The sequence below is a fragment of the Phocoena sinus genome, chromosome 17, assembly GCF_008692025.1.
Source record: "Phocoena sinus isolate mPhoSin1 chromosome 17, mPhoSin1.pri, whole genome shotgun sequence".
Lineage (NCBI taxonomy): Eukaryota > Metazoa > Chordata > Mammalia > Artiodactyla > Phocoenidae > Phocoena > Phocoena sinus.
The window spans coordinates 403,440-423,743 of record NC_045779.1 but is presented as its reverse complement, the minus strand read 5'-3'; the positions used below and the strand labels follow the sequence as shown (position 1 = coordinate 423,743).

Below are 20,304 nucleotides of genomic sequence, written 5' to 3'. Positions count from 1 at the left end.
TTGTTGAGCCTCGGTGGGCCGTGGTCGCTGGTGACAAAGAACATTGTTCATTAATGTGAGTTCGAGAGATTCTCGAGTCAACGTTTGAAGTCAGTTTCTTATACCTTCAAGATTTCTTTTAGTTTCTTAATAGAAAACAGCCTTTGAACACTATGAATATCTTCTTTGTAACTTACGTCACTCACTCAGTTCTCAAAAAATCCTGTGTGTCCGTGTGTGTAATCCAGCAGGTGAGAACACATCAGGCTACTTGAGCAGAAACGTTGTGGCGTCCCGTGACCATAACATTCTCGTGGGCACAGCGTACAAGATCATGGCCGACGCTCTCAGCAGTGAGCCCACCTGCCTCGCTGGGATCGAGGAGAGCAAGGCCAGGAGCGTCGTGGAGCTCTCAGGATCCAGTTCAGAGGATGCAGAGAAGGTAGTGACGCTGGGAGCCTGAGCGCTTCGTGTCGTGTGTTTGTCTCGACCGCGCAGGCTCCGCTACACGAAAGAAATGACAAGTCTCGCTTTGTGTTTTCAAGACACATTTGACAGTTACACGCAGTCAGGTTTCTTATTGGAAAAATGACCTACTCCCTGTGTTTCCTGTTTATTTGAACGACACCCTTCTTTTAGTGTTAATAATGAGAAGTCTGTGTTGGCTTGATGTGGACGGTTCTCCCGTGAATCTTATTAGTGGAATCTCACCACTGGTCACCATTCAGACGCCCCGCTAGCTTATGGGAAGAATCAGCTTTTCTGCTTTTTTGTGTAGCACCTGCTTTGTTGGCACTTCTCAGGTGGTTCTGTGTATTTGTGAGTTCCCACGTGCTCCCCGCATCACTTGTGTCCCCAGCCTCCAGCCCCTCCTGAGCCATGCCCCGCGTGTTGGTGTTCAGGCGCCGAGATGGCGTAGGGCTGGCATCTCTTTCCCAGTCCAGGCAGACCTGGCTCTGCCCTCGAGCGGCTTTCTGTTTACCGGTGGCTGACGGGTCCCGGGGGGCAGGGTCTTCTGGAAGCTTGGTCTCGCTCACAGCCTGCCGCGGTCTGTGCGTTCCAGGTTGCGGCAGGCCTGTACCAGAGAGCGTTCCACCACCTTTCTGAGGCCGTGCGGACGGAAGCACAGGAGGAGGCCGGGCGCTCGGCATGGGGCCAGGAGCCTGCGTGTGGGCTGGTGGCGGCTTACCTGGCGCTGGTGGAGTTCTGTGACCAGCGGCTCCGCAAGCAGGAGGAGGGCCCCCCCGGTGAGCCCCGCGCTTGCCCGCCGGAGATGTAGGGTCTTGCGGGTCCTGTGCTCTCCTGTGTGTTTTTCAATGGCATGTGTTCTAAGAGATGGCTTGTCTGTTTAAGAGGCTGTGACATGGCCATGCCCCACGGCCGGTGTGGGACCGGAGTTGGGCGTCTCTGTCCCTCCCTCCCTCCGTCTGCTTCCCTGGCGCGTGCCTGACCAGCTCCTGTGGCCACCCCTCGTGTTCCAGCCCAGGAAGCAAACTACTTCACCCGGTAGCGGAGGTCAGCGTCAGAGAGGAGCTCTTTTTTTTTTTTTTTTTTTTTTTTTTTTTTTCGGTACACGGGCCTCTCACTGTTGCGGCCTCTTCCATTGCGGAGCGCAGGCTCACGGGCCCAGCCGCTCCGCGGCATGTGGGATCTTCCCGGACTGCACGAACCTGTGTCCCCTGCATCGGCAGGCAGACTCTCAACCACTACGCCGCCAGGGAAGCCCCAGAGAGGAGCTCTTACATGCAGTCCGAGACCGTCTGCTGAGCTGCAGTAGTTGTTAGAAAGGAAGCCCGGGCGAGAGCAGCCAGCGCTGAGTATGCCACTCGTGTCTGTGTGTGGGTAGTGACCACGTCTCTCCTCTCCTGTCCCCGGTAGTCCTGGACGCTGCAGAACTGCGCACGTATCCGGCCATTGTGGTGGACAAAATGCTGAAAGCTCTGAAGTTACACTCCAGCGAGGCCAGGCTGAAGTTCCCCAGACTCCTCCAGATCGTTGAGCAGTATCCAGAGGAGACCCTGAGCCTCATGACCAGAGAGGTCAGTGTCTTCCTTCTGGCGGACGGGACTTGACCGAACTAACAGATGTGTTGTGTGGGGTGCGTGTGTTAATGGCTTTTCGTAACCACTGAGTTTTGCTCCATCCCAACAACACGTGTCATTGAAAACCGTGTAAGGGAGTGTTCCCATGCACCCACTTTGCTCTGTGGGTGTTGACACGAGGCCGCGTCTGAACGAGGACCGAGACGGGAAGTGAGACCTCCACCCGGAGCTGGCTGCCCCTCAGGGCTGAGCTGCGTCTGTACGTCCGGGGGCCTTATGCTCAGGTCACTGTTCAGCAGCGAGAAAAGGCGGACGTTTCAGGTGCCGTCCCCCCATGCTCCACATCTCGGGAACCCCCAGGGCTCCTGCCCCACATCGCGCTTGCCCGCTCTCACCCCATCCCGGCCTCTCCCCTGGGGCTGCATTGGGGAAAAAGGGGAGGGTTATCAGAAAGGCTCCTTAGCGACTTCGTGGATGTTTAACTGGAAGACAGGGCCAGGCTTTGAGTTGATGACGTAATAGTTCAGAAAGGGTGCACAGCAGGTCTGTAGACGGTGCTGGTCGCCGAGCCCGCAGTCAGTTCTCTGTGCGCTTGGACAGGTGAGGGTTTTCAGTAGGTCCTACACAGGAGATTAAAGTAAATTCGGTATGAAATGCGGTACACATGCATTTTCCTCAAAGATAAGTAAAGAAATATTTCAGTAAGTTATGGTTCTTTTTTCCCCCCAAATCATACTTGTATATAATAAAAATAGCATTTTGAGTTTGTGTGGAAACGAATGGAATGGTGGGTCGATGTTCTCATGACCCTTGAGATGGGCAGCTGGCCTTGCACTGAGGGACCCCAAGCCTCCCGTCCTTCCTGGCTTTATACCAGCATTCCAAGTGCAGCGGAGTTTATCTTGAAATAAACGCCTGGAAAAGCATTAGAGGAAATCCTGAGCAAAATCTGAAAATGGTCTTGGAGTTAAGAGACAAAACCCAGGAGCTATAGAGGAAAATAACTTGACGTTTCTATCGTTAAAATAATGCCATATACAAAGTTAAGGAAAAAAAAACTGGGAGAAAAAATTTGCAACACACACTGGAGACGGAGAGCAGGCGTCTCTACTGTCCGCAACAGACAGACTCGTAGCAAGGGGCGACACACGTGCGGTTAAAGCACGCAACGCAGGTAAACGCTGACGGCCCAGCCTCACTAATGATGAGACGCGCAAATTAAAGTTAGACATCTTTCACTTCTCAGATTGAAAATAGATTTTAAAAATTGTCAGATTGACAGTAGATTTTAAAAATGGATCACGTCAAGTGTCGGAAAGGATTTTGGAAAGTAGTCGATGTACGCTTTTAGAAGTGGAAATTTGAAAAATCTTCTTGGAGGGAAATTTAGCCATGTTTTTACAGTTGTTAAGGTTCACATTAAAAGTAAAAAGGAATTTAGGAACTCATTTAGGAATTTCTCCTGTGGGTATATAGCACAAGTACAAAGAGATAAACATATAGGGTTGTGCATTGTAGTATCTGGATAGCAAAAATTGCAGATACCCTAAAAGTTCATCATAGAGCCCTTGTGAAATGAAGCAGAATATGGTACAGCTGTTAAAAGGAATGAGGTAGATCTAAGAAAAACCAGCAACAGCAAGTCTTCTCCAGTTCCATTCTTCTGAAGAAAGGGTCCACGTGCACACGCCCTGAAAAGGCCCAGAAGAGTCGATGGTTCCCAGTGGGTCGGAACCGAGAGGGCTGCGAAGACTTTCTGTCTACGCGTCTGTCGGTTTTTATACTGCCGGTAGCAAATACAGCCATACTTTGATACTGGACACACAGTACTTCCGTAAGGGAAGAACGCTGCATGTGTCGCTCATTACTCATTTCTCTCTGTTTCAGATGTCCTCCATTCCTTGCTGGCACTTCATCGGCTGGATCAGCCACATGGTGGCCTTGCTAGACAAGGAGGAGGGGGTCGCCGTCCAGCGCACTGTGGCGGACATCGCCGACCACTACCCGCAGGCCGTCGTGTACCCATTCATGATAAGCAGTGAAAGCTATGCCTTCAGAGACACTTCTGCTGGCCATAAGAACAAGGACTTTGTGGCCAGGTGACACAAGAAAAATTAGGTCCATCCAACACTGAAAGGTTATCGAAACGTCTGTGGTCAAAGCAGACACAGGGACGCTTATGTGTGTCCTCAGATGAATTAGAGCTGCCATGGAGGGCAGGAGGCCTAGATGTCTGTCTGTTGGGTGCATCTGCCCTGGTGTGTTATTTGCTGTAGAATTTATTTCCTTTTGTAAACACAGTTCATCTTAAAATGTTATTCATGAGATGGTTATGCTAACCATTAGTAATCTGTTGGTTGAGACAGACTAGATGAGATGCTTTTTGGAATCAGTTCCTGAAATTGTTCTGTAATTTAAAATCTCCGGGAAGCCCCCGCTTCTTCGTTAAGTCAGTAAACTGCCCAGGTGTCCTTTTCGCTTCTTCAGTTGATTTGTGAGTGAGGACAGTTGCCAGAGCCGGCAGCAGTGTTTTACTTTAGAAACAATACTTGGTAAATGCACGGCATTTTAGCTGCCCTTCTCTGTCAAGAGCTGATTTGCCTCATTATTTAGTGTTTTGCTTCCGAGGGACAAGGCTGGGGGGCACAGCCCTCATCCTGGCTCGCCGATGGGCCAGCCATGCAACCCACCCACCCTGTGGTGCCCTCCTGTGTCTCAGCAGAGGTAGCTGCCGCGTGATCGCTTCCTTAGAAAGAAAGCAAAGAGAAATGTTGAAAGTTTGTTGAGAAGCGGGGCCTTTTGAACTTGAGATCGTGGGCGCCAAAATGTTGAGAATTTGCTTTCACCTCATCTCTTGATACAGGACACACTTTGTGCTTCATCTGTTTTGGAGATAATTTTTAAATTGCTCCTTCCCTAGACTGTGTAGTTGGTTATGTATTGTTTTATATATAAATATAATTATATAGACATAAAAATTATAGGCCTTGGATCTTTGGAAGATGTTTGAGCACCTAAACTTGGTCATTTTTTGTAGGATTAAAGCTAAGTTAGATCGAGAAGGAGTGGTTCAGGACTTCATTAACGCCCTGGAGCAGCTCTCCAGCCCTGAGATGCTCTTTAAGGTAGTGTTAACAGCTTCCCGCACGTAAGACACGGGCTCAGTGCAACCTGCCTGCAGTCCAGCTTGACGTGTCTTTTTTTCTGCACAGGACTGGACGGAGGACGTCAAGCTTGAACTAGAGAAGAACCCTGTAAATAAGAAGAACCTTGAGAGGATGTATGAGAGAATGTACGCAGCCTTGGGAGACCCACAGGCTCCGGGTCTCGGGAGTTTTCGAAGGAGGTTTATCCAGGTACGGGGGAGCGGCAGCCGCTTGGTGATTACAGAGTCATTATGAAGACGAGGGCTTCTACTTGCTGGTGTGTTAACACTTCTGGTTTTAAAATGTCTGTTGAATTTGTAAACTTTCCTTAGATTTGTGTCTCTCTGTTAGATATTGATGGCGTGTTTTTAGGTCAGACAGTGGCAAGCGGGGCACAGGTAAAACCTCAGGGTTTCTATTACATTCTGTTCTTCATGGCCAGATCCTTAGATATGAAGGTTATGTGTAGTTTAATGTTTTTAATTCTCAGAGTGATTTGGGTATCGGACCAGGAAAACGTTTGTATTTGCCGCAGGTTGTAACCATTTTGTGAGCACTTAGTTCTGTCCAAGGCTCCGAGAGTTCACGGGGCCACCTGACACGTGCTGTGTGGACAGAACTGTGGCGTCAGCGTGAGCTCTAGTTTCAAAGTTGCTCCAGACTTGGAAGGGCGAGAACGCACGCCGCGCTCCCCGCCTGCCCCCGTCTGGCCCCTCCCACCCCCACCCCCGCCCCCCCACCCCCGGGACGGGGTGGGCCTCCTCCGTCCGCACCTGTGTGCACCTCTCCTGCGTTTGTCACGCTGAGTTCGTTTTGACAGTTTGGTGAAACCGCTTCTGTTCACGAAACCTCAGGAAGCTTTAGCGCGTGCAGGAGCCGCGGCGCTCGCCAGTCGCACGTCGCTGGTGCGGAGGAGCGTCTTTGTCCCCTGGGGGTGTGCCAAGTGCTCCAGCGAGACGTCGGTCACACGCCCTGCCGGCGGCACGCGTGCTGCAGCCTGTGTCGGTGCCTCCCCTCTGGGCGCTGGGGGTTGCTCCACAGCCTGTGTGTCCCTCGTCCACTGAGCCATGCTCCTGTGCAGGAGGCAGAGTGACTCCGGGGCGCCCTCCTGAGTCAGACTCGGGGGCAGGCCCGACTCCACTCACCTCTGCCCACGGAGCCCACCGCTGGCGTCTCTGTCGGATACGCGGGCGGGGGACGGTTCTGACCTCCAGAGGGAGGGCTGGGGGAGTCGTCCCTGCTTCGGGGAGCTTCCCTTAACTGTCTGAATGTGGGAACAGACAGGACTACCTGCTGCCTCATGTGTCCCGGGCTGTGTCTCAAGTGACAGTAAAACCCTAAACCTGGGCACGTACTGCATTTTATGACGCGTGTTCGACCCCATGTCCTATCAGGTCAGCCTCACAGCACTGCTGCCCAGTGACTGCAGGTCCCCGGCGGGCAACCCACGTCCTGAGAAGGTCCTGAAGGGCGGCGGGCCCGCGGCCACAGCGGGAACCGTCGGTGGGAAGGCGCTTGTGTCCGCCCTGTCCCCAGCTGGGGCCGCGCCAGCCTCTGCGGTCACAGTGCAGGAGCAGCCCCGGCGGGCAGCGGGCGGGCAGCAGGGATGGCGGCCCCAACAGGCTTGACGTGTGAAATCGGCCAGGGTCTGGGGCTCGCCAGGCCTCGTTCTGAGCCACGCCGCTTGTGCTAAGCACGTGGCCGGCCCAGGGCCGACCGAGAGGGCGGCAGAGGGGACGCCGTGAGCTTCCTGCGAAGGGGGGGGTGGGGGTCTGCCTGTTGGCCCCACCCTGGAAACCGCAGCCTGGCGGGCTTTGTCCCGGCCAAGCTCAGCCCACCGCTCGCCCAGCAGGGCCGAGCCCGGCAGAAACCTCCCCACAGCTGCAGCCGTGGTCTGTCCAGGGCTTGCTTCCTAGTACCTGGGACGGTCCATCTGGAACTTTCTGCTTTGTACCAAATCAGCACATAATTTGCGTCGATTATTTAAAATATTAATCCACTAAAACAGAACTGCCTCAGGTTTCAGTCTAGGGGCCCCTTAGGGGCATTTTGCCATCTGGATCAGTGTTGGTTCTGGTTATGCTGGGAAATGCGGGTTGATCTTTCCCTTCATTCTAAGGATTGCAGACTGTTTCTATACTTTCAGGCCATTTATAGACCAAGGAAGAACTGTGTTTTATATATGTTAATTTTCCTGTAGTGGATTGTCTAAAACAGAGCTGATATTTCATTTATACCAGGCTCATGATGTGGGGTTAGTTCTACATTTGGGAAAACATTTCTAATTAAAGATGATCAGGTGAATCTTGACACCTTAGGTCACCGTTAGTAATACTCTTGAGTTTTGTTTTTTAAGTTTTGATATCAGGGTTATAATTTAAATATTTGAGTAGAAACTAATACAAAGAATGATTTAATATATTCCAGGATAGGGAACTTCTAATAATAATCGCTTCTAGAAATACAGCTTACCCAAATGCTATTTATACTGGTTCTTGATCCAAAATAATGGCTTGAAAGACCCTCACTAAGGGAAAGTGTTTTTTTCTTATGTTTTTCTCTTTGCTGCGAGGAAGAACTTTGGGCTGTTCATTTTTTTAAAAATTGTTTATTTGTTTTTGGCTCTGTTTGGGTCTTTGTTGCTGCGCGCGGGCTTTCTCAAGTTGTCGTGAGCGGGGGCTGCTCATTGCGGTGGCTTCTCTTGTTGTGGAGCATGGGCTCTAGGGTGCAGGCTCAGTAGTTGTGGTGCACGGGCTTAGTTGCTCCGCGGCATGTGGGATCTTCCCGGACCAGGGCTCGAACCCGTGTCCCCTGCATCGGCAGGTGGATTCTTAACCACTGCGCCAGCAGGGCAGTCCCTGGGCTGTTCATTTCCATTGAATTATGTCCTTTATTTTGTACTTTGTTCCTACTTACTCCCGTTGTCATGATGGTGCAGATCAGCAGCTGTACAACGGTCCCAGAGGTTAAAGGATTTCCCCATGTGTTTAAAGCCCTTATTAAGAACTTATGCTCAGAAGTCACCGCTGACTGTCATCCTTTCCATCTTCTCAAAGGCGCACAAAGACAAAAACAAAGGCAGCCTGCTGTGCTTTAAGAGTGTTGAAACATTCAAGGAGAGTGAAACTGTCAGTTAAAAGCACAGAAAAAACCCAATACAACTTGAGCACCTGTCTATTGTAAAGATTCGTGAGCCTGGAACTTTTTCAGAAGTTCAGCTAAACATTAATATTTCAGGTAAATTATCATTAATTTCAGGCTTTTGGGAAAGAATTTGATGACCACTTCGGGAGAGGAGGCTCTAAGCTCCCTGGCATGAGGCCCCAGGACTTCCGCAGCATCACCAGCTTGCTGCTCGGGAGGATGAGCAGGGCCTCGAAGGCGCCGGGGAACCTGAAGGAGTGCTCGCCCTGGATGAGCAGCTTCAGGGCGGAGTTCCTGAGGGACGAGCTAGAGGTCCCTGGTGAGTTCGCCTCGCGGCGGCGGGGGTGGGCAGGAGGGTGCTTGGAGGAGATCGTGCTGCAGCCGGCACTTTTGACTCTAAGATGGTGAAATCGGGGTCTTGACAGTTTTCTTTCTTTAAAAAGAATTTTAAATTCCACATATTTTTCATCATTAGGAAAATCTATAATTACTGTGAGTAGTACGCTTATTAAACGTCTAGTCATATTCCTGGTTAAGACAAGTGCTCAGACGTCCACCTACTAATAACGGTAGCTGGTAATGTCCTCTGAACCTACCCGTGCATGGTAGGAACTGCAGCATCTGAGAAGTGCAGTAAAACGCGGTGTGCCTGCACACTGCTTTGTGGGGTGTGCGCTGGTCCCACCTAAAGCAGCGAGGTGATGGCACACGACGTGCCAGCAGGAGGGACGCTAGTGGCACTGAGGACCCGCCCTGTCTTCACCGTGGAATTTGCCAGACCAGGTGTTTCACTGTGGTCACTTAGGTCCTTATTCCAGTGGGGAGAAAGAGATTTGGAGAAACAATTTCCTTTGTTATTATTAACAGCTGTGCATCACATACCATGAGTTTCAAGCAAACCACCAAAAACAGAGCCTCCTGACATGCAGCTTGACTCCGCTGGAAACAGCACGGGTGCTCGCCCGGGGCGCTACCGTCCCTGTTTGCCTTTGTCTGCTCCACCCGAGCGGGAAGCGGCGTCCACTAGCCTGTCAAACTGAGAAATGGCAGCATTTAAAAAAATACATCCAATGAAAACTTCGAGTTAAAACTCGCCTCCTGTTAGACCAGTGGGTGTGTTTTAAATGCAGGGTGCAGCCTCTGAGTCAGCTTCTGTGGTTTGTCCCAGGTCAGTACGACGGCAGAGGGAAGCCGATGCCCGAGTACCACGCCCGCATCGCCGGCTTCGACGAGCGGGTAGGTGCCGGGCGTCAGCTCCTCGGGTTCCGGGAGAGGCAGCTCCCTCCCCGTGTCGGTGTCGAGCGCACGGGGTTCTCTGAGGGTTGTGTTACAAGTTTTCTGATGGGAATTTACTGGCCTTAATATAATGTTTCCAGTCTTTCAACATCAGTCATGTTTAAGGACCTAGTGAACTCGAAGAATAAACTCTGTGTGTGTGTGTGTGTGTGTGTGTGTGTGTGTGAGACAAACGTACGAGTCTTAAGTGTCTGTAGCAAGTGGACATGTCGTGTGTGGCTTGTTCCCGAGGACGCATGTTTATAAGCACTTCACTTGTCACCGGGAACCTGGCACCTCTTGGCACTGCAGCCGGGCAGGAACAGGGACCAGGAGACCCAGTGCCCTCGCTTGTCCTTTGCTCTGTTGCGCTCCTGTGTCCCTGGAGGGCGTGCCCCAGGCCTCGTTTCCCCTCTGGTGATGAGCCACGGGCTGTTTCGTTTGACCTTTAAAGGTGAAAGTGATGGCCTCGCTCAGGAGACCAGTGCGCATTGTGGTCCGCGGGCACGACGAGCGCGAGTACGCCTTCCTGGTGAAGGGCGGGGAGGACCTGCGGCAGGACCAGCGCGTCTGCCAGCTGCTGCAGGTCATGAACGCGGTGCTCGCCCGCGACGCCGCCTGTGGCCAGAGGGGCCTGCAGGTGACCACCTACCGCGTGGTGCCCATGACCTCCAGGTGCGCAGAGCCCCCTGCGGGCGATGGGGGCGCAGGGGGCACAGGACCGGAAGGGGTTTTGTCGGGAAGGGGAGGAGGGGGTCCTGTGACGGTTCGGGTTCTAGGTGTCACGGGACAGAGGCCAACAGCACAGACGCTGCTCAGCCTGTGATGTTCATCCTCGTGGAGAAAGGGAAGAACTGTGTTCTAGAGAAGCGAGGGCAGGGGTGTTCATGACTGTTCTCTCCTTTCAGGTTGGGGCTAATTGAATGGATCGAAAGCACCTGCACCTTGAAGGAACTCCTTCTGAGCAGCATGTCACGGGAGGAGAAGGCGGCCTACACCAGGTGACCTGGAGTCCCAGGGCCCTGCCCCGGCCCTGCCCGGCCGCCCCAGCCCACAGGTCACCTCCACCCTGCCTCCAGGGACCTGAATTTTCAGGCCCTTGCATTGGCGCCCTTGGCCGCCGCCTGGCCTGTACTTCAATCTGCCTCTCCATGGGTGAACAAAGGAAATGGAGTCCAGGGTTCTAAACAGTAGTTGCATATATTTTATCACAATTTTTAAAAAAGGATTAACTTTGGGGAAGAAAAGACTCTTTGAGGAAAATAAAACAGTAAGGTTAGCAGCTAACATTTAATTATACATTTTCTGTGGCACTAGTCTCAGTTCTTAATGTGTATGAAGTCATTTATTTCTTACAAAAAGCAAGAAGGTGAGTATCGTTGTCACCTCTGTACAGACGAGGCAGCTGAGGCTGGAGAGGTGGGGCTGCCCCGGCCTGTAGGGGGCGCAGGTGGGTGCGTAGGTCCGGGTCATGAATCAGGTGCTTTTTCTGTTTTCCTTTATCCTTTTTTATTTTCCAGTTTTCCTACGATGAGCATGTTATTTTTCAATCAGGAAGTTTTAAAAAAAAATTTGTTCCTTGTTTCTGTAAAGAAAACTAAGGACAGCATGGCTTACAGCCGTTTTGAAGCAAGGGTTGGCACGTTTGGGGGACCAGCGTTAGGCTGGCGGGCAAGGAGATTCTCCTCACTGGACTCCTGCCCCTTCCCGAGAGCGCCTGCGCGGGGCCGGTGTTCTCATCGGTCACGCTCTCGTTCCTGGACAGTCGTTGCTACGTGGGGCAGTGTTTACCAACTGTTACTTCCATTCACTCGAGTCTTTTGCCTGAAGTTGTTCCTGCAGCCCCTGCAGGACCGGCACCCCGGGGCCAGGGGCCCCCCTCTCGCTTGTGCTTGTGCTGACGCACAGGGGGCCCGAGCCACGGCCCCCGCCCCCCGCCTCCCACTTGTAAGATGGGAGAGAGTGAAAGGCATCTGGTAAACACAGGTGTCCAGGGAGTATAAAGTGCTTTTCACATATGGAATCGTATACATTACTTCCCACTACCTTTTTAAAACAAGGCACTTCAAGCCCCCATCCCTAAGATCATTGCTGTTTTTTTCTTAATTTACATGTTGCAGTTTTCCAGCCTGAAGACTTTTATCCGATTGAAACTAGGAGAGAATTTAGATGGAAATGGAGTGGTCTCTTTGTGAAATTAATGTAGTAGCAACTCAGAAAAGATTCACCTTAAGGGATTTAACTACTAAGTAACATATTGTGAAGTTGTTCTGTCTTTAGTGATTATTATTATTATTTTTAAGGAAAATTGTTAAAACTTTTGATGCAAACGCAAAAGTGGCTAAACATACAAGTAACACAGGGTTTCCACCTGTCCCCACACTGCCTTTTGCCTGTGAAGCATTATTGAAAACAAGCTTTTCAAATTCAATTCAAACCCATCGTCATTTAAGAAGATACTTTTTGGCACTTACTGTGGATTTTGTCTGTGTCTGCATACTGGAAATGGTTTAAAAGAAAAAAAAAAGCGTGGCAGTGTTTAATGACAGAAGCAGACAGGCTGTCTTCAACAAGTAGCTTGTGGCCATTTTGCTTCTTTAGTGATTTACGTGCTTTAAACAAGTTGCACGTGGTGCTGTCCTGCTGCGAGGGGTCCCGCCCAGGGTCAGGCGTGTGGGACCTTATGCCTGCGTCGTCAGCTCATCTTGTTCCTGTGTGTGAAGTGGGACGTTTATTGCATCTGGTGGTTCTGCTCCTGAACTTCTGCACAGGAGATAGCCATGGTTCTTGAGGCGTGATGAAGAATGGATAATGGCGTGTGGAAATCCTAGACCCAGAGTAGCAGGAGTTCAGTGCTAATATTAAATATGATGAAAGTCACGTTTATTTTCCCTGACTCTTCACTACTTTTCAGTGAATTCCTGGTGATGTTTGCCTCTGAAATCAGCAACCCTGGACATCTTCCTAATGCTGATTTCTCTTTCCCTACTTGTTAGTGACCCCCGGGCACCAGCGTCTGAGTATAGAGACTGGCTGAGGAGGATGTCGGGAAGGTGTGACCCTGGGGCCTACGCGCTCATGTTCAAGTATGTGTTGCGCCGACCAGTTCATTCTTCTCAACGTTGCGTATTCACTTTTGTTTCTTAGCAAGTGTTGCCTCAGATCATCAAAATCTAGCTGTTGTCTGATATTCGAGCTTCAATATAACAAAGAGGTTTAAATTTCAAGTCATGAGAAGTTCTAATCGGACATTTCCTATTATTAAATCATAGGGGAGCTAGTCGCACTGAAACAGTCACATCTTTTAGAAAAAGAGAAAGTAAAGTGCCGGCCGATCTCTTAAAGTAAGAGTATTCCCGACTTTGCTCACGGGGGCTGGGGGCGGGGGCAGAGGGCAGAGGGCAGAGGCCACGCGACTGTCGCCCTGCAGGCGGGCCTTCCTGAAGATGAGCACCGGCCCCGAGGCCTTCCTGGCTCTCCGCGACCACTTTGCCAGCTCCCACGCACTCCTGTGCATCAGCCACTGGGTCTTGGGCATCGGAGACAGGCACCTGAACAACCTCATGGTGAGCTTGGAGACGGGCGGCGCGATCGGGATCGACTTTGGACATGCTTTCGGATCAGCCACCCAGGTGAGTGTGCCCTTCTCTGCTCTGGGCTGGAGTTGCCCTTGGGCTTTGCGACCGCTCTGCATGCGGTCGGTTTGCATGGTCGTTGACGTTGTCATTCTTGTGGAAAGGGAAAATCTCAGCTGTGTTTCAGCCTTGTGCAGACAGGTTGTAGAAGGTGTGCCGATAGATTAGATAATCGGAGCTAAGAGAAACGTGCTCCTGTAAAAAGGTAGGAGGTTCTGTGAAGCCCCGTCATGGACACATCCCTCGTGGATGTGAAGCGCACCCTCCCTGACATCAAGCTCCAAGTCTCCTTCTCCGTGGCCGTGTCACTGCTCGTGGACACAGTGACTTCACATCCGTGTGGCAGGAGCTGGTGTGCTCCCCACGCGTGAGCGACAGCCGTGGAAGGGCCCTCCCCCGCATCCACTGCTTCTCACACATCCTCTTCTCTGTAGTTTCTGCCGGTCCCTGAGCTGATGCCTTTCCGTCTGACTCGCCAGTTTATCACCCTGATGCTACCACTGAAAGAAACGGGGCTCGTGGGCAGCACCATGGTGTGTGCGCTGAGGGCTTTCCGCTCGCGCCCCGACCTGCTCACCACCGCCATGGACGTGTTTGTGAAGGAGCCGTCCTTTGACTGGAAGGTGCGGTGGTCTCTTCGCGCTTTGTGCCTTTGTTACAGCGTGCCTGTGATTGACCCACATCTCCTGTTACCTGGTGGGAATGTGTCATGTTGTGTTTATTACTAAAATACTTACTGTTTTGTACAGCACTTTCTCAGAATGGACACTTGGGATCATTTGGCTTGGCTTGAAAATCAGATGAGACGTTCCTTTTATTTGGAGGAAACTGACTTGAGAGTATTTTTAACCCTTTGGTGATGGTGGGTTTGGTTTCTCTGAGAAAAGTTTTAGTTTAAAATCTGTTCTACACAAAGTCTTCCTTGATCATAAAGACAGATAGTGCTTTCTTAAATCTCAAGGGTTCTTCACAATACTGCCCCCAAAAGGGAGCATAGCAAAGGCACCCTCCACAGGGAGGGATACTTTAAGCCTAAGGGTAAGACCCTCACGGTCGTGGTCACTGTTATTTGTGCTGCCGTGAGAGTTTGCATGAAAAGCTGCGGCGCCCTCCCCAGTTAGAGATTCTGTTTCTTTTAAGATCGTTACTTGGTGAATCTGTGTGAATGTGATCATGTATACTGTTAAGCAGAGAAAAAAAAATCATGTTCCTTTCCTTTAGAATTTTGAACAGAAAATGCTAAGAAAAGGAGGATCATGGATTCAAGAAATAAATGTAACTGAAAAAAACTGGTATCCCCGGCAGAAGATACATCATGCCAAGAGAAAGTTAGCAGGTGCCAATCCAGCAGTTATTACCTGGTAAGACGTTATTTGTGGAAGAAACAAACACACACCAACACGCTGGCGTTTCCGGAAGAATCAATGAACACCATATGTTTATCCTCGGCCTGTGGTGTCGGCACTGACAGACGGAGGGCCACGGCCTGAGGAGGCCGGCCTCTCCACTGCCCTGCAAGGTTCTAACTCTGGAGCCCTTTCCAGTCTGCCTGGGGTCCCTGCACCGCATTCCTAGACTGTTGCATGAATACCTTTACCTGCCCGAGGAGATATAGGTTTTAAACTTACTCTTGTCCTTTTTCAGGACGAATGGGACCCTGGCGGCACAGCCCCGAGGTGCGGAGAGCACAGCGGCGGCTCATTAACAAGTGTGCAAATCGGGTTACCTTTAACATAGCTTTCCCATTTTTCTAGTTGAGGTCTAAAACAAACAGGAATTTGTAGAAATGATTCACAAGAAGGAAAAAAAGTTGGACTTTCCCATTTAATTAACAATAAAAGGCTGTCTGCGGTCAGTTGTTTTTTGACAAAGGTGCCAAGACCATTTGGTGGTCTTTCCAACAAATGGCAAAGGAATGAAGGTGGAACCTCCACCTCCCACCACATACAAAGTTAATTCAAAGTGGATCAAAGACCTAACTGTAAGAGCTAAAACTGTAAAATACTTAGGAAGAAACACGGGTAAATCTTTAGGACCTGGGATTTGGCAATGACAGTTTGGCACTCTTAAGTATAACAGTAAAAGCACAAACAAGAAAAGGAAAAAACAGATAAATTCATCAAAATTGAAAACTTTAGTGCTTACCATCAGGAAAGTAAAAATACAGCCCACAGAATGGGAGAAAACATTTGAAAGTCATACAGCTGCTAAGGGACTTGTGTACAGAATACATAAAAAACTCTTACCGCTGAATAATAAAAAGACCACTCAATTAAAAAATGACCACAGTACCTGAACGGACATTGCTGTTAAAGAAAGACACACAAATGGCCAACAAGCACATGGGAAGATGCTGGCCATCATTAGTCATCAGATAAATGCAGTGGGATTCCACTTCACACCCACTAGAATTGTTGGAATCAAAAAATGGAACATAGCGAGTTGTTGTGAGGGCTGGAGAAAGTCGGAGCCCTCGTGGTTGTTTCTGCTGGGAAGGTAAAATGCTACAGCCACTGTGGGGAGGTGTGGCAGTTCCTCAAAGAGTTAAACGTGGGGTACCATAGGACCCTGCGTTCCATTCTGGGTATACTAACCCAAGCGAAGTAAAAGTGAGTCCACACATGACACGTGAAGACAGGCGTTCCCAGCATCCATCATGTTCTGGTTTCCTGCAGATCGAATCTCTTGGCTTTTAAGGTTTATGAGCAACAAATATACTCTGCGTCGGTGAGGGGGGAATGTCTGGTTTGGACAGGAAAAATCATGCGTGGTTTGTGTCTTCATGTTTGTTTCATCTTTTTTCCAGTGATGAGTTACTTTCTGGGCCTATGAGAAGGTGCCTGCCTTTGAGCATTACATCGCTGTAGCGCAAGGAAGCAGAGATCACAACGTCCGTGCCCAGGAGCCAGGCAGTGGACTTTCAGAAGAGGCCCAGGTGAAGTGCTTGATTGACCAGGCGACAGACCCCAACATCCTTGGCAGAACTTGGGAAGGGTGGGAGCCCTGGATGTGAGGTCCTGGGGATTCAGCAGAGAAAGGGCATGCGTGTGGAGAGAGTGTCCTAAACTTTGATCCAAGCAGTCAGTGGGCTCATCGTCCCGAAGCACCAGAGTTGTATCCCGAGTTGAATCCAGGTCCTGATGAAGAAGTGAATGCTGGCCTGGGTGAATGACTAGGCCATAGTCATAGACCAGGTTAGGGTTAAAATGGATGCAGAAGGGCAGACTTGTGCAGAGCACGGAGTCAAGACCGTAGCAGATCGCGAGTGCTGTGAGCGGACCAAGAGCTGTGGTAGTTCATTGTGTACGTGAGCGTTCTGCGACCTGCCTCGCGGCGCCATGGAAATCACACCCAGAAGACGTCGTCCCGGAGACTCTGAGAGTCATGTTAGCTGCACAGGAATAAGGTCAGGCTATGATTATGGCTTATTATATTTAGAAATGATTGTATTTGACATTTTAGGATATTTTTGTAGGTTTTTCCCTTTCACATTTTTCTCTTCTAGTTTTGACATTTTATGACAGAACTGTTCTCTGGAAGGGAAAGTGTTTAGGAGAGGGAAAAACCTTGGTCTCAGCACTCACTTTTGCTACTCTGATCACAACGGGAAGGTGGATGAAAGAGCTTTGCATCCCAGACTCAGGAAAGCTTCAGAAATTCCAAGTATGAAAGTAGGGATAGCACTAAGCATTCGGGTTCTAGGAAAATAAAAGAAATCCCTGTTTGAAATGAATCCTTATTTGGAGATAAAACATGCGTTCTAGAGCAGCCAGACCAAGTTACAGAAGCAGCTTCCTCTGCACTCGAAGGGCCTCTGTCCCCACCCGGAGCCGATTTCAGGTGGGCTTTGAGCTTTTTGTTACTGTTTTTTCAAACATGTCCAGTTAGAAACTCTTGTATGATTTTGGGAAATAGTAAATCTTAAGACTAAGGAACATTAAAAGTTTTTTTCCCAAAGCAGTGTATAGCTTTTATGCAGTTTCACAAGCAAACATTTCATCTTATAATTATTTCATTGTATTACTTGACAAACTTATTCTGATAGATACAGGTTGAATGCATTATGGCATTAATAAGAAACGTTTATGGGGACTTCCCCAGTGGTCCAGTGGTTCGGACTCTGTGCTTGCACTGCAGGGGGCTTGGGTTCGATCCCTGGTCGGGGAACTGAGACGTCCAGCATGCTGCACAGCGTGGCTGAAACATTTAAAGAAAAAAAAACAAAAAAATTCTAAGTTCCCTTAGGACGGGACGCCTACACACAGCTTCCAATCGACAAAATAAAATCGTGGGGAGAGAGTAAAGATGTAAACTGTAAACACTTTCTAAAATAAAAATTATTTCATCAACTTGCAAGAATGTTCGAAGTGCTGTTGATCAATGACCAGTAACTTCCGCTAAGATAGGCGTTTGTGAACTTTGAAATATTGTCTGTATGTTAAAGTGACAGCACAGCTGTGGGGTTTGTACTTATTCTCTTTGAACATCATGAAATTGAAGAGTTTAAGGACTGGCTTTTCAAAAAAGCAAAGGCCATTGGAATTTTGATTGGGATTGCACTGAATCTGTGGATGGCTTTAGGTGGTTTTGCTATTTAACAATATTAAGGCTCCCAGTCCATGAACACAGTGTCTTTCCTTTTATTTGTCTTTAATTTCTTTCAGCAGTGTTTTGTCATTTTTACTGGTTTTTGATGTTTCTACTTTTCAGTTTCCTTGTTTAAATTTACTCTTAGTATTCTTTTGGATGCTGCTGTATATTTGTAGATATTATGTATTTACAGAGTTTCCCAATTTCCTTTTTGGATTGTCATTGCTGGTGTAGAGGAACACAGCTGCCTTTGTGTGGTGATCTTTTCTCTTGAAACTTTGCTGGATTAATTTATTAGCTCTAGTACTTATTTTGTGTTATCTTTGGGACTTTTCGTATACAGGATCATGTTGTCTGTGATAGAGATGATTTTACTTCTGCTTTTCCAATTTGAATATTTTTTCTTTTTTCTTGCCTGATTGCTCTGGCTGGAACATCCAGTACAGTGTTGAATAGCAGTGGTGAAAGAGGGCATCCTTATCTTGTTTCTGATCTCAGGGGAACGTTTTTATCTTTCACCAGTGAGTGTGATGTCATCTGTGGGTTTTCAGCAATGTCCTTTGTCGTGCTGAAGAAGTTCCCTTCTAGTCTTAGTTTGCTGTGTGTTTTTATCGTGAAATGGTGTTGAATTTTGTCAAATACTTTTTTTGCATCAGTTGAGATGAACCTGTGTTTTTTCTCCTTTGTTAAAGTTGTATATTACAACATTCGATACTAGATTTTCTTTTTAATTTAATTTTTGGCCATGTTGGGTCTTCGTTGCTGCACGCGGGCTTTTCTCTGGTTGTGGCAAGCAGGGGCTACTCTTTGTTGCGGAGCACGGGCTCTAGGCGCATGGGCTCAGTAGTTGTGGCTCGTGGGCTCTAAAGCGCAGGCTCAGTAGTTGTGGTGCAGCGGCTTAGTTGCTCCGTGGCATGTGGGATCTTTCCAGGCCAGGGCTCGAACCCGCGTCCCCTGCATTGGCAGGCAGATTCTTAACCACTGCGCCACCAGGGAAGCCCGATGCTAGATGTTGAGTCACCCTTGCAGTGCTGGGACAAATCCCACCTGGCCATGGTGAGAAATCCTTTTACTCTGAGGTTGGATTCCATTTCCTCGTATTTTGTTGAGGATCTTTGCATCAGTGCCCATAAGGGTTATTAGTCTATAATTCTCTTATGGAGCCTCTCTGTCTGGCTTTGGTATCAGGGTAATGCTGGGTTCATAGAACGAGTTCGGGAGTGTTCCCTTCTCTGATGTTTTCTGGAAGAGTTTGAGAAGGACTGGTGTTAATTCTTCTTTCAGGGTTTGGTACAATTCACCAGTAAAGCCATCCTTTTCTTTTGGGGAGGTTTTTTCTATTACTGATGAAGTCTCTTGTTGCAGATCTCTTCAGATTTTCTATGACTTGAGTCAGTTTTGGTAATTTATGTTTCTAGGAACTTCTGATAAGTTGGCATTTTTATTTCTGTAAGGTAGATGATGTCCCCGCTTTCTTTTTTTTTTTTTTTTTTTTTTTTTTTTGCGGTATGCAGGCGTCTCACTGTTGTGGCCTCTCCCGTTGCGGAGCACAGGCTCCGGACGCGCAGGCTCGGCGGCCATGGCTCATGGGCCCAGCTGCTCCGCGGCATGTGGGATCTTCCTGGACCGGGCCACGAACCCATGTCCCCTGCATCAGCAGGCGGACTCTCAACCACTGCGCCACCCCCCCACTTTCATTTTTGATATTAGAACTAATGAGTTTTTTTTTTCTTTTTTTTCTGAATCAGTCTGGAAAGAGGTGTGTCAATTTTGTTGAGCTCTTCAAGGCACCAGTGTTTGGTTTTGTTGCATCTCTTTTTCTGTGCTCTGTTTTATCTGTGCTTCTAATCTTGACTGTTTTCTCAGTTTACTGGCATTGAGTTGAGTTTGCTCTTCCTTTCCTTAGTTCCTAAAAGTGTAGCATTAGGTTACTCATTTGCAATCTTTCTTTTTTAATGTAGGCACTGAAGTGTGGTGAAATGAAATTTATATTTTAAGGCAGGACAAGAAAGATTGAAAAATTCTTCTTGTGTGTGTGTCCGGGTCTCCTCCGTGCCCCCTCACGTGCAGTGTGCGTCCCGCTGCACACTAACCAGAGCTCCTCAAAGGCGGAGCGGCCGGTCAACCACAAAGATCACTGTTTCCTTTCCTTCTGATGCTAGCAGTGTAACTTCTTGAAAGAATAGCACTCTTTCCCAGATCTGCTGGGGTCACGGTGACATGCTGCTCCTTTGTACGTGCTTACCTGGACTGTGTGTTGTGGTGACGTTTCTATAAAATACCAGTAGTCATTGTTATATACACGATCCTTCGTCTCAAAAATGTCTGACTGTGCCTTGGACTTCTAAACAGGTGGAACAGTTCTCCAAATCCTCAGTTTGGCTTGAATAAAATGCCCTTTTTTCTTTCTTCATTTGATTGTTAATTGAATTTTTGTCAACAAGTCTGACCATGGTTTTTGCTACATTCCTTAAATTTTGGTATGCTGTGTTT

General features: G+C 48.9%; 1 protein-coding gene across 1 annotated transcript in view; it reads left to right on the top strand.

The window, feature by feature from the left end:
* The window catches only part of PRKDC (protein kinase, DNA-activated, catalytic subunit), a 151,149-nt gene extending 133,569 nt beyond the window's left edge, over positions 1–17,580 (top strand). Inside the window, 17 exon segments of the mRNA XM_032609378.1 lie at positions 228–421; positions 1,043–1,226; positions 1,858–2,018; positions 3,909–4,120; positions 5,059–5,146; positions 5,234–5,377; positions 8,426–8,630; positions 9,480–9,547; positions 10,041–10,261; positions 10,495–10,587; positions 12,583–12,672; positions 12,859–12,930; positions 13,017–13,218; positions 13,656–13,844; positions 14,443–14,582; positions 16,028–16,037; positions 16,040–17,580. Coding sequence (XP_032465269.1) covers positions 228–421; positions 1,043–1,226; positions 1,858–2,018; positions 3,909–4,120; positions 5,059–5,146; positions 5,234–5,377; positions 8,426–8,630; positions 9,480–9,547; positions 10,041–10,261; positions 10,495–10,587; positions 12,583–12,672; positions 12,859–12,930; positions 13,017–13,218; positions 13,656–13,844; positions 14,443–14,582; positions 16,028–16,037; positions 16,040–16,234 — 2,468 coding nt within the window. The 3' untranslated portion in view covers positions 16,235–17,580.
* The last annotated feature ends 2,724 nt before the right edge of the window (positions 17,581–20,304 follow it).